Source organism: Indicator indicator, chromosome 4, assembly GCF_027791375.1.
Source record: "Indicator indicator isolate 239-I01 chromosome 4, UM_Iind_1.1, whole genome shotgun sequence".
Classification (NCBI taxonomy): domain Eukaryota; kingdom Metazoa; phylum Chordata; class Aves; order Piciformes; family Indicatoridae; genus Indicator; species Indicator indicator.
In genome coordinates this window covers 26,789,359-26,803,618 of record NC_072013.1, presented here as the reverse complement: position 1 = coordinate 26,803,618, position 14,260 = coordinate 26,789,359, and the positions used below count along the sequence as shown (strand labels likewise).

General features: G+C 44.9%; 1 protein-coding gene across 1 annotated transcript in view; it reads left to right on the top strand.

Moving 5' to 3' along the window:
• Positions 1-2,932: 2,932 nt before the first annotated feature.
• JAG2 (jagged canonical Notch ligand 2) overlaps positions 2,933-14,260 on the top strand; it is a 69,325-nt gene continuing 57,997 nt past the window's right edge. The window contains exons 1-2 of the mRNA XM_054400257.1: positions 2,933-3,265; positions 3,526-3,849. Of these exons, the coding sequence (XP_054256232.1) occupies positions 2,933-3,265; positions 3,526-3,849 (657 nt within the window). The remainder of the gene's footprint in view (positions 3,266-3,525; positions 3,850-14,260) is intronic.

The window sequence follows — 14,260 nt, the reverse complement described above, 5'->3', positions numbered from 1 at the left end:
CATCTTATCTTGCCCCATCTCACCCCAAATGCTACCAAGAGGCAGACCCCATGGGAAAGCAGGAACTCTAACAGGGGCTGGACCCTTCAGACTGGTCCTACAGGGACACATCTGATGCAGGTTGTCCAAAATGCAAGTAATTGCTCCTCCTAGCCTTGGTCAGCATTCACCTCTGGATCTGGCCCGTGGGCCTTTATATAAGCTCAAAGCTTCTGTGTTAAGAAATATTTTTGCTGTGTTTCATGAAAATGGTCTCTATCTGTGCCTATCTAATGAAACAACTTTCTGTACCTGAAGAAGAATAGAATGAAAGTCCAGGGCACTTGAGAAATAATGACCACAGTGAGAAAACCGAAAGCTGAAAATGAGGCTACAACACCAAGAAGAATAAAAAGAAAATTTCCCTGAGCAGGTTGAATGCCTAGAAATAGCTGCACCTCCCCTGTCTGCTCAAGTGAAGTCAGGTTACAGTGAGAAAAGGCATTTTAAAATGGCACCAGAATTTTGGAGTCCTGTAGAATATTGACAAAGGCAAAACTAAAGCACAAAAAAGCATGCAGCATGCTCAGGGTAACAAAGAAATTCTGTGATACAGCAGGTAACTGAGCTTGGCTCTGTAAAGACTGAGCATATGCTGTAACTACTGGATCATCTTTCTTCTGCATTACATTTTCTTAGCTTGGTGATATGTGTGTCTTCCTCCACAGGTATATTGACCACATAATGCAGAAGGCAGATTATGAGGTTTTATGTTTGTTTACGGTGATACCTGCAAACAAAATACCAGTCTTGCAAAATATTTTGGATGCCATGCACTGCAAAATAATTGTTAGGCAGAAAGCTCATCTAAGAAACTCATTCTCTTCAGCCACCAGAAAAAGTAATTAAAAATTAAAGAGCACTTGCCTGTCCATTTGAAAGCCAACAAGCAGCACATCTGGGCAAGGGTACAGGCCCAGGAGAGTTTCTGATTAGTGAAACACAGCAACTTTAAAACAATACCTCAAAACAATGTCCTGTCCCCCTTTCAGCTCCCCCTGCTTTCACTTTGCTCTCTTCTAAAGGTGGTTATACCAGAGGTTATCTTAACCAAAAAAAAAAAAAAAAAAAAGAAAAAAAGAAAAAAAGAAAGGCTGGAATGCAGTTATGTTGGGAGGCACAGATCCAAAGGGAGGACACAAAATAATTAAAAGCAATATTCGCTGCTCCACTTCAGAGCGCTCCTGTTTGAGCTCAAGAGGGAAAGCGGAGGGATGCTTCCTGGAGTGCAACTAAGGTGAACCAGGACAGCAGAAGGGTAGACTCAGGACAATGAGTAGATAGGAAACTGGAGCAGACTGTGGCAACAGCAAGACGTGGGTGGGGAAGGAGAAGCAGGTCTGTAGGTGGCAAAGCAGGAAAGCAAGGGGAGCAGGGCGGACAAGAGGATTTTGGAGAGCGGCTAGCCAGCTGGCACACATATAGCAGCTGCTGCTGTGTCAGTCTAGGAGAGTAGCTGCAGCTGCAGGCTGGCCATGAATAGCAGAGGAGCAGCGTGCCGGCTGGCTGCTGGAGGAACGGGAGGCAGCCGGGATGCTGAAAAGGCTGGGGGAGGTTCTCTAAAACGTTTTCCACACAGGGGAACATGACAGTCCTTTGATTTCTGAGCTGTTTGTTCTCCAATTGTCCACTCTGGTGGATGATCAGTTCTAAAGAGTTAAATGGGGAGAGGGGGGAGGGAGAGAAACAGAAAGAAAACTTAGGTCCAAAATGCAGATTGAGGCTTTGATAGCATATCCATAGCATGCAGTTGTCTGGATGTATAGCTTTCATAGTTGTCAGCAGGGATCAAAATCACAGGGTGCTTAAACTAAAAGAGAAATCTCTGCTCAGTTAGTCTCATAGTTGCTTGAGCCACCACTGGAGAAGGACATGATCCCACCACTTGGCCATCTGCTCTGTGTACCACACGTGTCACTGAGGGCACTCTAGAAGCGATCCTGTGTCAAATCCTATGTGACTTTGTGTGTGTATCCTTTGTGCTTCTACATGAGCGTATGTGCATGTATCTCATGCACTGCTTCACAGCCATGGGATCATCACTGTGTTCTTCTTCTGGGGCTGTGGGTGCTCCTACCCTCTGCTTTCCTCTACAGCAATGGGTGTACCCGACCCATACAATCCTCCACAGCTGTGGATGCATACACCATACATCCTCTTCAACTGCTACAGATGACCCAACACTGTTTTTTTTCCACAGCTACACTTGCACACACCATGCTCCTCCATGGCAGTGGACGCTCTCAACCAGTACAGTCCTCCATGACTGTAAATGCATCCTACTCCACAGCTGTGATGTAGGCAATCCTACCTTGTGCACTATTCCACATCTGTAGGTGATCCTACCTTGTGCACTACTCCACAGCTGTAAGTGTATGATGTATGCATGTTCCTCCATTGCTGGAGTGTTCCCCCACAGCATCACTTCTTGCCTGCATGTGCTTGCACCATATCTGCTTTTCTTTGCCTGTAGGTGTATACACCTTGTGCAGCCTTGTGTGAGTGTACCCCATGTGCCCCTCCATGGCCAGGACTGCACCCACCCCACGCACTTCTCCACAGCCCTGGGTGCACACGGTCACTCCTCGAACGCTGCCGGTATATGGACCCCATCCACTTGCACACAAAGGGTGGGTGTACACATGTCGAATACCTCTCTGTAGCTGTGGGGAGCGCAGATACCCCACTGGTGCTCCCCCACGTCCTGTGGCTGGCGGACCCCCCTGCTACCAGAGGGGCAAGGCAGAGCACAGCAAGGCAAGACCGGGTTGGGGCTATTACTGCTGCCTGCCGCCCTTTAAGAGCCGCGGCGGGAGCGGCACTGGCCCCACCCGCCGGCCGCGGGGCCGGGCCGTCCCCCTCATTAATATGAAGGCAGCGGCAGCAGCGGTGAATGGGTAATGAAGCTGTCACTCCGGCACCTACTTGTTGGGTGTCCGCGGAGCCGAAGCGCACAGAGGGCGAGGAGAGCCCGCGGGAGGGGAGCGGCGGAGCGCTCTGGGCGGCCCCGCCGGCAGCCCATGCCTTGCGCCCCCCGGCGCGCTGCGGGCGGCTCCCCCGCCGCCCATGCCGCGAGCGGACGCTGGTCCGTGGCTGGTGGGCTCGGCGGGCTCCTCTGAGGCGGCCGCGCGGAGCAGCAGCAGGCATGCGGGGCGCCGGGCGGCGGAGCCGGGTCCCCCGCGCCGCCGCGCTCGGCCTGGCGCTGCTCCTCGCCTCCTGCGTGCAGGTAGGGGAGCGCGGGGGACTCGGCTCCCGGCCGCGGGCTACGCGTCTCCCTTCCTCCTCCCCGCTCCGGTCTCGCTATGCGCGTTATTTTATATACATGTATATATATTTATATGTGTGCGTGTGCTGTTGTGGCGGGGTTTAAACCTTCAGCCGGTGAAAGTTGGAGGCGGCGAGCGCCTGGCCGCAGCCCTGCACTCCCCGCGCTGCCACCGCCCGCGGTAGTAACGAAGCTGTCTCCCCTTTGATTTTTATTTTTAGGTGTCCCGGTCCACGGGCTATTTCGAGCTGCAGCTTAACTCGGTGCGGAATGTAAACGGCGAGTTGTTCAATGGGGAATGCTGCGATGGCATGAAAAGCCCCCAGAACCTGGACTGTACCCGGGACGAGTGCGACACTTACGTGAAAGTCTGCCTCAAGGAATATCAGGCCAAGATCACTCCGGTCGGACCCTGCAACTACGGATTCGGATCTACCCCCGTTCTCGGTGGAAATATTTTCTATTTGAACAGCAACAAATACTCCCATCAAGGCAGAACCCCCGAGACGGGCAGGATTGTTATTCCCTTTCAGTTTGCGTGGCCGGTAGGTTGATGATCGCGTTGTCGTTATCGTCCTTTTTGTATTCACCCTCCCACCCCTGACCCCGTGCCAGTTCTGCAGCGGCTGCCCGCTCCCCCGTTAGAAAGCTGGGCGAACTGCCCGTGCGCTGACCGGGTGGGGCAGCCGCTTCCCGAGGCTGCGGGATGCGGCCGGCGGAGAAAGGTGTGGGGAGGGTGTACGCAGCTCTCGCTCCGCGGCGGTCCGCAGGAACGGCGACAATCTTGTAAAGGGCTACCGGCGACTGGGGCGTGCTGGCGGGGGTCGGTCCGGGAGTGCCGGCGCCGGGGATCGACTGCGGAATGGTGTCTGACTGCGGGCTGACGGCGTGATGGGTTCCCGCCCCAGTTGTAGGTGCGGCTTGTGGGCGAAGAAAATTAAAATAATGAAAGTAATAACGGACAAAGCGTACCCGAAAGGCAAAGCCCGACGGCAACAGCGCACCCCGAGCCGCCAAGCCCCGGCTTCCCCGCGCAAGGGGGACTTGTTCCCAGCTGGGGGCGCTGCTGGGCGGTGCGCGCGGCGCAGGTGGGGGCGCGGCGCGGGGCGCGTGCCGCGGTTCGCGAAGGGCGCGAGCTGCTGCCTCTCCTGGGGCGCGGGCGGGGCCGCTCGGCGGCGGCGCGCGCGGCGGCCGTTGGTGCGGGGGCCGCGAGGGGCGGGAGCTGCCGGCGCCGCAAGCAGGCGTGGGGGCCGGGGCCGTCCGCGTCCCGAGCGCAGCCAGCCCCCGTACCTGCACAGGACTGAGCGCAGGGGGGGCTCGATCAGCTTTCATTCAGGCGCACGAATCGATAGGGAGCTCCCGAAGTGCAGCCATGCGCTGATACTGTCAGGAACCTGATCCATGTTCCTGTGGGGCGGCGGGAGCTGTGGGCATGTGTGTGCGAGACCCTGGCACTGTCCCCGTCCTGCTCTGCCCTTCCTTTAGGATCTTGGGGGTTTCCGTGACTCTGTCCTTCTAGTCCGTTACCACACCTTCCCACGCGCCGCCTGGCTGAAGGGGTGCACCAGCAGAGGCTGAAGGCCAGTGGCCATCCACGTCCTTGGCGGATGGGGATACAGGCTTCTGCTTTTACAGTGTGCTGGGTGCGGAGCGGGGCCCGTGTTGGGGCGGACTGGGGAGTGGCGTGCGGGCAGAGGACAGGACGGGCTTCCTGCCCGGCTGCGGGCAGGTAGGATCGTGCAGGGAGTTTCACAGCTGTTGCTCTCGGCCCTTCCAAGTGGGCCACGGGGTGGGATCTGGCAAGTTGAGAGGCGCTGAGGAATGGGGATGGTGCAATGCTCTAGCTCAGGAGGGAAGATGTGTATCGGAAGCCCCAGTACCTTTGGATTGCCCCCGCACCTGGTGACTAACAGCTGAAATGGCACTTGCCGACCTCTCAAGATAGGTAGCTCGCAGGATCTTTGTTACCCGGGAAAATTCTACTAGGAATGAGCAGGGACAAAACGGCTAGCTTTTTTTCATGCTAAGGAAATCAATCCATTTGAATGGAACAGGTTACCTAGGGAGGTGGTAGAAGCCCCCCATTCCTGGAGGTTTTGGCCAGACTGGATGTAGCTCTGAGCAACCTGATGTAGTGTGAGGTGTCCCTGTCCATGGCGGGGGGGTTGGAACTATGGATGATCCTTGAGGTCCCTTCCAACCCTAACAATTCTATGATCTCTTAACTTTTTGTGGTGTCAGGGCTTTTCCAAACTGAAGCTTGTATACCTCAAGTTAAGAACTGGCTTCTATTTGAAGGTAGGAGTTTTACTGGTGTTAGGTGGTTAAAGAAATGGTACAAAAAATAAATTTCTTTGCAGGGAGGCATTTACATTCTGGTTTCCAAGTTGTGATGCTTTGCTTGTTATTAGTCCTGTGGTCTGTTGAATGTAGAAAGGTTCCTGTTAATAGCCATTGTCATTAAATGAGGGTATTTGGAAATCTGCTCTTAATGTTAAATGTCCCCTTTGATCTTACAACTTATTTCTCTTTATTTACCATTTAATGCAGGCTTGATGAAATTGTAAACTCCTCAGTGGGATGTTTTGGTAATATTAGCATCTCAAACTTTATCTGCATGAGGAAGTAAAGGAAGCTTAACTTGCACTTTTTATTTTGCCAGCTTCCAGTATTGCTACTTGAAATGAGAAGAAAGTTTGATAATCCTTGCAGTGCAAGTCTCTAAGACTGGCCTTCTTTGCTTTTTCTCTGTTGGAATAAACACATTCCTACCTTGCAGCTGCCGGATATTGTTCTATGCTCATCAAGTCTTAAGAAAGGCCTGTTTGACCTACCTCTTGCAGGTAAATTACTGCAATGTTTCACAGTGTCTGCTGCTATTTCTTGTTCATCGCCTCTGGCGTTTTAAAGGACTCAAAAGTCTTTGGTTTGTCTTTTCATTGCTTTTTTTGCAGCTGTTGCAAAGCACCCTGTAATTTATTTAAACAGTGTCACTGCAGTTCAGTGGCTGGCTGGCTGATTTTTGAAAGGTTTACTGAATGCTCTTCCTGCCCACTCTCAATTCTAAAAATAAGCTGTAGAGTAGCTGTGATTTTAAAAACAGTCCCTGAATTGCAGTCTGTGATGCACTTATGGAAAGAAGTCCCTTCTGTATCTGTCCCTACTGTATCCTGTAGCTGCATCTTGAGCTCTGAATGACCAGTTCAAAATGGACATGTAGCATCTTTGTCACAACTGTACATAAGCTGTGTGGACTCTGCAAGGAGGAGACTTAATTTAATGTTTAATGTGAGGGTTTTTTTGAAGTGGATGGAGTCCCTGGGTTAGGTTTCAATCCCCTGGGATAATTCCAAAGTTATTGTTGAATAATACTCCCTCTATACTCAAGTTTGTGAACAGGAGCCAACAATACGGGGGATAGTCTTTTCATGTGAATTTCCCCCCTCCCCCCACAGTGCAAGACATGAAATTAGTGTTCCTTTACTGAATAGACAGTGAAGGAATGACTAAAGAGAAGCAGGAATTTTGTCCTTGCTTAAGAAATAAGTTTGCCTTGGTGCTGGCAGGGAATAAAGCTTTGGTTTATTTCAGTAGTTCTAGATTAAAACAGAAATCCAACCCTAGTGAAAGCCAGCATTGCTATATGTGGACTTCTTATTGAACCTTGTCTGAATGACAACTCTTCACTTAATGAGTCTAATTTACTGCATAAATTGCTTGAGGGAGTTTTTTTTGATGTCTGATATTGCAGTGTCCAGAGCTAGCAGTAGCTGTAAGGTAAATAGTATCTTGAAAAGCAGATTGTTTGTTTGGTTTTTTTTTTTTTTGTTTGTTTGTTTTTTCTGCCTTGGTTTTATTGTACTGATTTACTGTTTTATTTTACATGGTAAAACTTTATTCTAAAATTTGGACAAGTGGTTTTGCTGTGAAGCTGCAGTACTGGAGTTCAGTGGCTTCCACTGTTTGGTGTAGTATCAGTTATCCAGTTTATTCTTATTTTTTGCCTTTTAAAATATAATTAGTCTGATCTCTGATTTGCAAGAGGAGTTTGGTATAGTGCCAAAAAGTTCTTAAAATTGCTACCTTGGGATACATCATCCACAGAAATTTGGCAGTGGGAGAGGCTGAGGAACAGCTAGAACAATACAGCTGTCTTCTTCACCCACCTACCTTACTTTTTTTTTTTCTTTGCCTCCTGCTATAAAATTTGAAATTTAATACTCATTTGAGATTGTTAACAAACAACTGATATAATTAAAATTGCAAAGAAGATGAAAGTATTAAAGTAGCTTTGAAGAATTCATTCCGATCACTTACACAATTTTGGTTCATTAGTCTTGAGTGTTGTTTTCCTAGCATAAAGCTGTCTGTTCAGATAGTGAAGTTACAGAACTATCTTGCAGAGCAATATATATCAATAACAGTTAATTTATTGGCAGAATTTTAGATCCAGGCATAACTGAAGGCTACGTCTGCAGGTGATGTTTGAAAGCTACAAGCGTTCTTCTGGATGGGTTAGATGGAACTGTTTTTCATACTTCTTTGCAAGGTGGCATGAAATGGAGTTGTGCATGTATGTTTTTTCCCTACACCCTGTTCCTTCCCTGAGGGAATTCACAGCTTTTCCTGCCATGATTGATATTACTTCAGTTTGATTAGTCATACAGAGGAATTGTTCTGACTAGTTGTGAATGTTGAAATAATGTACTACAGGATGCATTGTTTGCTTCCCCTCTGTTTTTGAGACTGCAGTGTGACTGGCAGTGCAGTGTATGCATAAATACACTATACTGTGAGCTCTACAGCTGAACTTCACATTGTTCAGAGCCTTGGCTATAAGTATCAGCAACAAGCAATTTCACTGCTCTTTTTCCTTGGTGCTTAGGTAGACTCCGTGTACCTCTTTGAATAAGGGGTATTGGAGGTAGATAAAAAAAGAGTATATCAATTTAATATCCAGGCTCTGTGTGAGTTTTCATCCATACACAGTTCACATGTGAGTCTTGTCCAAATACCTGTAAGGATTCAGTCTTGATCTAAAATATATACAGGAGCATGAACCATCAAATACAGAAAGCTCTTGAGAGTGTAACTTGGCTGTGGCAGTACATGTCAAATTTCTTGGAAAGCAACCCCTTCCCTCCAAAAACCTGAGTAGGAATACTCAACCTTACAGCTTTTGTAACTTAATGGGTGCAGTGTTTTGGCACTGTCTTCTTCAGTATAGAATTCTACGTCAAGCTTTTTCAATCCTTCTAATTTGAAAAAACGAAGGTGGTTAGGCCATAGAAGGCATCTAGCCTTGGAGTGTGTTATCTGGGATCCTTAGTACCCACAGGGAACTGGATAGCTTCACTGTAGGAAATGTTCTCACCTATTTTTGTTTGGCCAGTAGTCTGCAGTTAGTCTACCTTCTGTCTTAACACAGCCATCCCTACTCTGAGATCAGGATCTTGAGGCTTTGTAATGAAAACAACTTGGGTAACATTATGATGTACTCTCTGATGGAGTACAGCCTGTCAGCTTGAATGACAGACCATCATGATGGATATGCTTAAAGTAAGAAGGTTAAAGTTAGGCCATTCAGCACTGGGAAAAGTGCTTGCTCACAGCCATACTTGAGGAACAGTATGTACATTTTTTTCATGAAAAAGATCAGAATTTCACATATGGACCATCATCAAGTGATACACAGCAACCTTTTATCTCTAAGTGGTTGTTCTTTGCTTTGAGTTTCCTTTAAAAAAAAAAAGTATCTGCAAGACCTGAGGGCAGGTAATAAGAAGCGAGAGCAAGATCTTATGCCAAAATGTAAAACTCACCTGGTATAGTGATGGCTTATAATGCACATCTGTCATACATCCTTATCAGAGGAAGTCAGCGTTAAAAAAATCATGTGGTTGATAGCCATACATTAACTACATAAATGTTTAACATCTCATTTCCCAGCAGCCTCTTTTTGCCCAGGTGGAAAGTTTTGTGCTATCAGCAGAACCTTCTTTTAATACTTGCCCACTTTTCCTCCCTTTATCCCCAGTTTGCTGCTTGCTTGATGACTCTGCCCAATTGGCATGCCAAACTCTAGGACTGATGTGGAAACTGGCATAGAAAACTGCATTTTAGTTTGAAAATATGCCTGTGGTCCTTGTGCTTATAAAGCCTTCCCCTGCCTGTTGCAATTCACGGACAGATGTATTGTGGATCAGAACACATTCTTGGTGAAGTAGATTAGGAAATTACATGCTTTCGCCTGATCAGTACTGTGTTTGCCTTCAAACTTTTTTTGATATGAAAGGTTGAGGGAATGTTGTGTTATATAAATGATACCCCTTTAGTTACACAAATGCAAAAGTAGCTTGCAGGTTTTGTTACACTCTTTTCTAAAAGAAGGTGATGTTTTAGAGACTGGGTAGTGACAACTCCAGTTGATTTCAATAGCAGCTGCAGGTGTCACCTCTAAAAAAACCAAAGCCTTAATGGTGAGCACTTCAGAACCACTGTTTGAAAAAGGGATTTGTTATTGGTATGCTGTGTGTGCCAGCAACTATTTGCAGCTTGCCCAGAATAGAAAGCCTAAAGACTTAAGTTTCATGTAACTATAGAAAAATCTGTCTTCTAATTTTAAGCAGAAATGTTCTTTGCACTCTTAATCTCTCATACATTCATGTCACTAAATGTAGAATTTACTTTCTTTGAAATAACTATGCCTCAGAGAACAATATACTGCTAACTATTTAAGCTCTTAGACCTTAAAGTTCTGGGGGGTTTTTGAACGTCAGATGTTCAGATAGTAAAGAACACTTCTATTTATACTCCTTGAAAGCTTCCTTAAATAAACACCTGCTTATTTATTAGAAACACTGAGACTGAACTCAAAACTTGCAAATGACCTTACTTCCCAGACAGTGGTGTGCTTAGACACCTCTTGTCAACTTTCTAATCTTTATTCCATCAGGTGCTCCAGCCAGCCTATTCGTGAAATGTTATACTCTGAGCCAGGCAGCTGGTGTGGGCATTAAATTTTTGACTGAAAATGGAGTAGATATTGAAGTAGTCAGGATTACTCTTACACAATAGGATGTGAGCTGAAGAAGAGGGCAAGGTAGAAACAAAGCATGTTCAATACACCACAGTGTGATGAAGGCCTCATGGCACTGTCTTTGGGCTCTTTGAAGACACTTTAAACACTGTTTTCTCTAAAAAAAAGAAAAAATCTGCATATGAAAGATCTGCTAAAAATGTGACTAATTCTAGCTTTAATCTTGATCTTTAACATAGGTGGTTGGGGTAAAACTGTAGTTGGTTGTTTGTATCAAACTTACGTTTGGCCTGATTGGGTTGTATTCCCACTGTGTTGCAGACTTGCAGCAATCGTGTGAAGTTCAAGGAAATCTGCTGGTGTGGATGTTGAGAAGCTTTGTGTTGTAGATGCTGCCTTCTGTGTTTGATGCTACTGCTTGTAACTTGCTTGTGCAAGTTCAGTTTGCTTTGAGTTACTATTAGAGTTCATAGTTTGTCAGCACAAAAGCTGCAAAAAAAAATCTGTCAGTAAATGCAAACCAATTACATTTTCTGGATGTCAAAAATGTTTTAGTGCATTTATAATTGGTTTGTCATTAATTGGTTTCCACAAAGTTTTTCTTGCATGAGAAGAATTGTAGCTGAGACAGATGTGTGAGGTAAATAATGATGATTGCTTTTGACTTACTGCTTTCATTTGTGCTGTCCCTGTGGACTGGTGGCTGTGAGGCCCCTCTTTGAAAACACGATCCGGTCATTATGTGTAGGTGAGATGAGTAGAATTAATCCTTTCTGTGTATTCTGACTCCTTCATTTTTTTTTTCCCTGTATATGTTGCTTTTGCTGAGTGTTGGCTCTGAAATACATGATATGAACATACGTTAGAAATAATGAAAGTTCATAAAGCAGCTGTGATCGCATCATATACTTAGTTATCTGCAGAAGCTTTAAATTACTGTGTGCCTAAAAGTTTCCCTCCTTTCTCTTTGTTTTTTTCAACTCTGTGGGTCCTCTTTGCATTGCTTGTTCTAGTTCAGGGCTGCTCAGCCTCCTGGAGAGACTAAAAAGGGAGGGTTATTTTCCTGATAGCACATCAATTTACTTTCCCCTGGTACTCCCCAGTTCTAGCCGCTAGTAGTCTTCTGATCTGGAAAAAGCTTGGGAGCAGCAATTTGGATGGAAGGAGGGAGGCTACCTCAAGGGATAAGGAATAAGAGTATACTGGTACTGCTTCTGGCTCTTCTATGCTTAGCCAGATGCTTACCCAAAGGATAGCAGCTAGTGTTCCGTTTTTGTCATCACTGATAGGCCTTGGATGGGCATCTTGCTGAAAAAAACACTCTGAATTCTGGTTAGTGGCTGTCAAAAATTGATTTGCCTTTGGCTAGAGTTGATCAGTGCCAGTAGTCTGCTATGTCCACTTTGTGGCTTTTGAGATGCATGTTCAGCTATCATGTGAGCCAGGATGCACACATTTAGCTTGAGCGCTTTCCCTTCCCCTTGCCACTGGGCAATCGGGGAATGAACCAGTTTGGATGGCTCAGGCCATCTTGGCTAGGTCATGTTGCTTTTCTAGGACCCTTAGAGCTCCTGCCTTCCATTGCTGTGCACCTAAGGAGATCTGTTGGGAGAGAGCTGAATGAAGCTGTGTGATAGCTCTTGTGTAGGTCATCTTGAGTGGGCAAAGAATGCCCATCTCTGATTTAACCATAGACTTTTGGTGCTTTTTCTTTCTGCATAAGGGAAAATACTGTAAGAAATCAGTCTTAAAGATTAAGTGAAGACTATCATGTATCCATTGATAACATATTTGAGCAATGAAGCTGAACCGGGACTGAAGAGTTTATACTTTAGTTTTCAATTGCTCAGATTCCTTTGGCTTTTTTTCCTGATCTGATGGCTAGAGTTTTGCTGAAAAATACTCGATTTTAGAAATCCAGTGTGTGCAACATAGTAGCTACATTTCAGAATCACTAAAGAGTTAAATACTACCCAGCTTGCAGATAAATGCTGTCCTGAAATGTCTGATGCTGGTTTTGATATTATTTTTCTTGCAATTACATTTGGAGAATGTTTTAGTCCTATAAAATACTATTAAGAGTTGGGCTATAGGCTTATGCTCATTGAACTTTAAACTTTATTCCTACATTCAAAGAGTTGTAGTTAACTTTTATTTTGTTTAAAAAGGAGGACATTTAAAAATCTTTTATTAATTGCTGTTTCAGACACTAAATAAATTGTGAAAAGCATATTTGACATGATCTTCTGACAGCGAGTGCTAAGAGGAACTCTCAGCTGAAATACATAGTAAGCACAGGATTTTTAACTGACTTTGAAACGACTGTTTGTTCCTTAATAGCAGTTAGAATGCTGTATTAGGTGGAAGGGGCAAGGCATTTCGAGGCTAAATGACAATCCTAGTCTTACTTGATTAAAGCTTGCAGAGGTTGCTAAGAAACAGCCTAATAGTCCTTGAGTAACCAATTATGTGTCTCTTGGACAGATGCACAGGTGCTCATTCTCTGAAGTTGTTTTTTTTTAAGTCTGAGATAAGACTGGAGTATTAGTATGTGAACTGCAATCTGTTTGCATCTTGCTTTGGGCTTGAAAAGCTTGACTATATATATCTGTCTTGTTTCTAGCAGGATGTATTTTGGTGGGTTTTGTTCAGTACATTACTATGTATTACACTTATTGTTCTTGCAATGCCTCTTCTATTTCCAGATAGTCTATTAGGCCTCTAGTCTCTCCTATGCTTTCTAGTGCTCTGAACATACCAGCTTAAGTAATTTTAAGTGTCTTAACATTTGAATAATAAACTTTACATTTCTGGACTTCCAGCAAGTAGGCAATATTAATGTTGGTGCAGGATCCTGCGGTTGGATATGAATGCTCCTTTTAGGCAGAGCTATCTTTCCTTACCCCTTCTGAAGCAGTTCTGTATGTACAAATTGGAGTGAGATACTGTATGAGCTTGCAATTAACCTATACCATCAAATAGGATTCTTTCAGTCTTTTTTTTTTTTCCCCTCAAATATATATAGTTCTGTTTATAGTTTGTAAAAGTTTTAATGTCTACCTTAAAACAGTCAGTGCTTCTGATGTGAAAGAGAGCTTAAGTTCTAATTAGGGAGCTTGTTCATACTTAGAAGGCTTGACTGGCTTGTACTTTTAAGCAGTAAATTGAGAAACATGTAAATACCTTAATTATTGATCTGCTTCAAGCAAGATGGAAATGCAAGACTTTTAGGGTGTGCAATTTTTGGTTCCATTTACTGTTCTCCCCATTAATGGAAAACAATTTTATTAGCGCTCATCAGGTAATCTGTGCTGCTGCTTAACAGATTTCGAAGACAGTTCCTTTCTTACACACCACGTAAAACATTTTTTGGGGTGCTTCTGATAGTTCTAATCATTTTTTGTGTTACAATAATATGATTTTCCTTATATCCCAAAATGGAATTTTTACTGTAACTGTCCACATAAAGTGAACAAAGTCTAAAAGTGGACTATTAAGTATAAACCATGCTTCCCCTTGATAATGACTGTTTTTTTGTACACATCAGTAAGCTAGTAGCACCTCCTGTGTTGGTCATAAACTGTACTTTAAACCATATGTTTATGTTTAGGCTCAAGATGTAGTGTTGTCTGTTGGAGAAGTTTGTAAGACAGTATTGTTTCCATGATTTGTCCACACAAGTGTTTTCTCCTATCAGAAAGGGAGGAAGAGAAGGAAGTAGAGAAACTGAAATGTTTAGACTGCATTCTTAAGATGCTGGTTATCAAATACTTAGTACTGCCACAGTGCCTTCTGACATTTGCTGTTAAGCTGTGGTAATTTAAGGGCTGTATGGTTTATAGCTTCACTACTTCTGGTGGCAGTTCTTCAGAGGTTAATTTCTAAAATTCATATCCCTATTCCTAACACTGCATGTC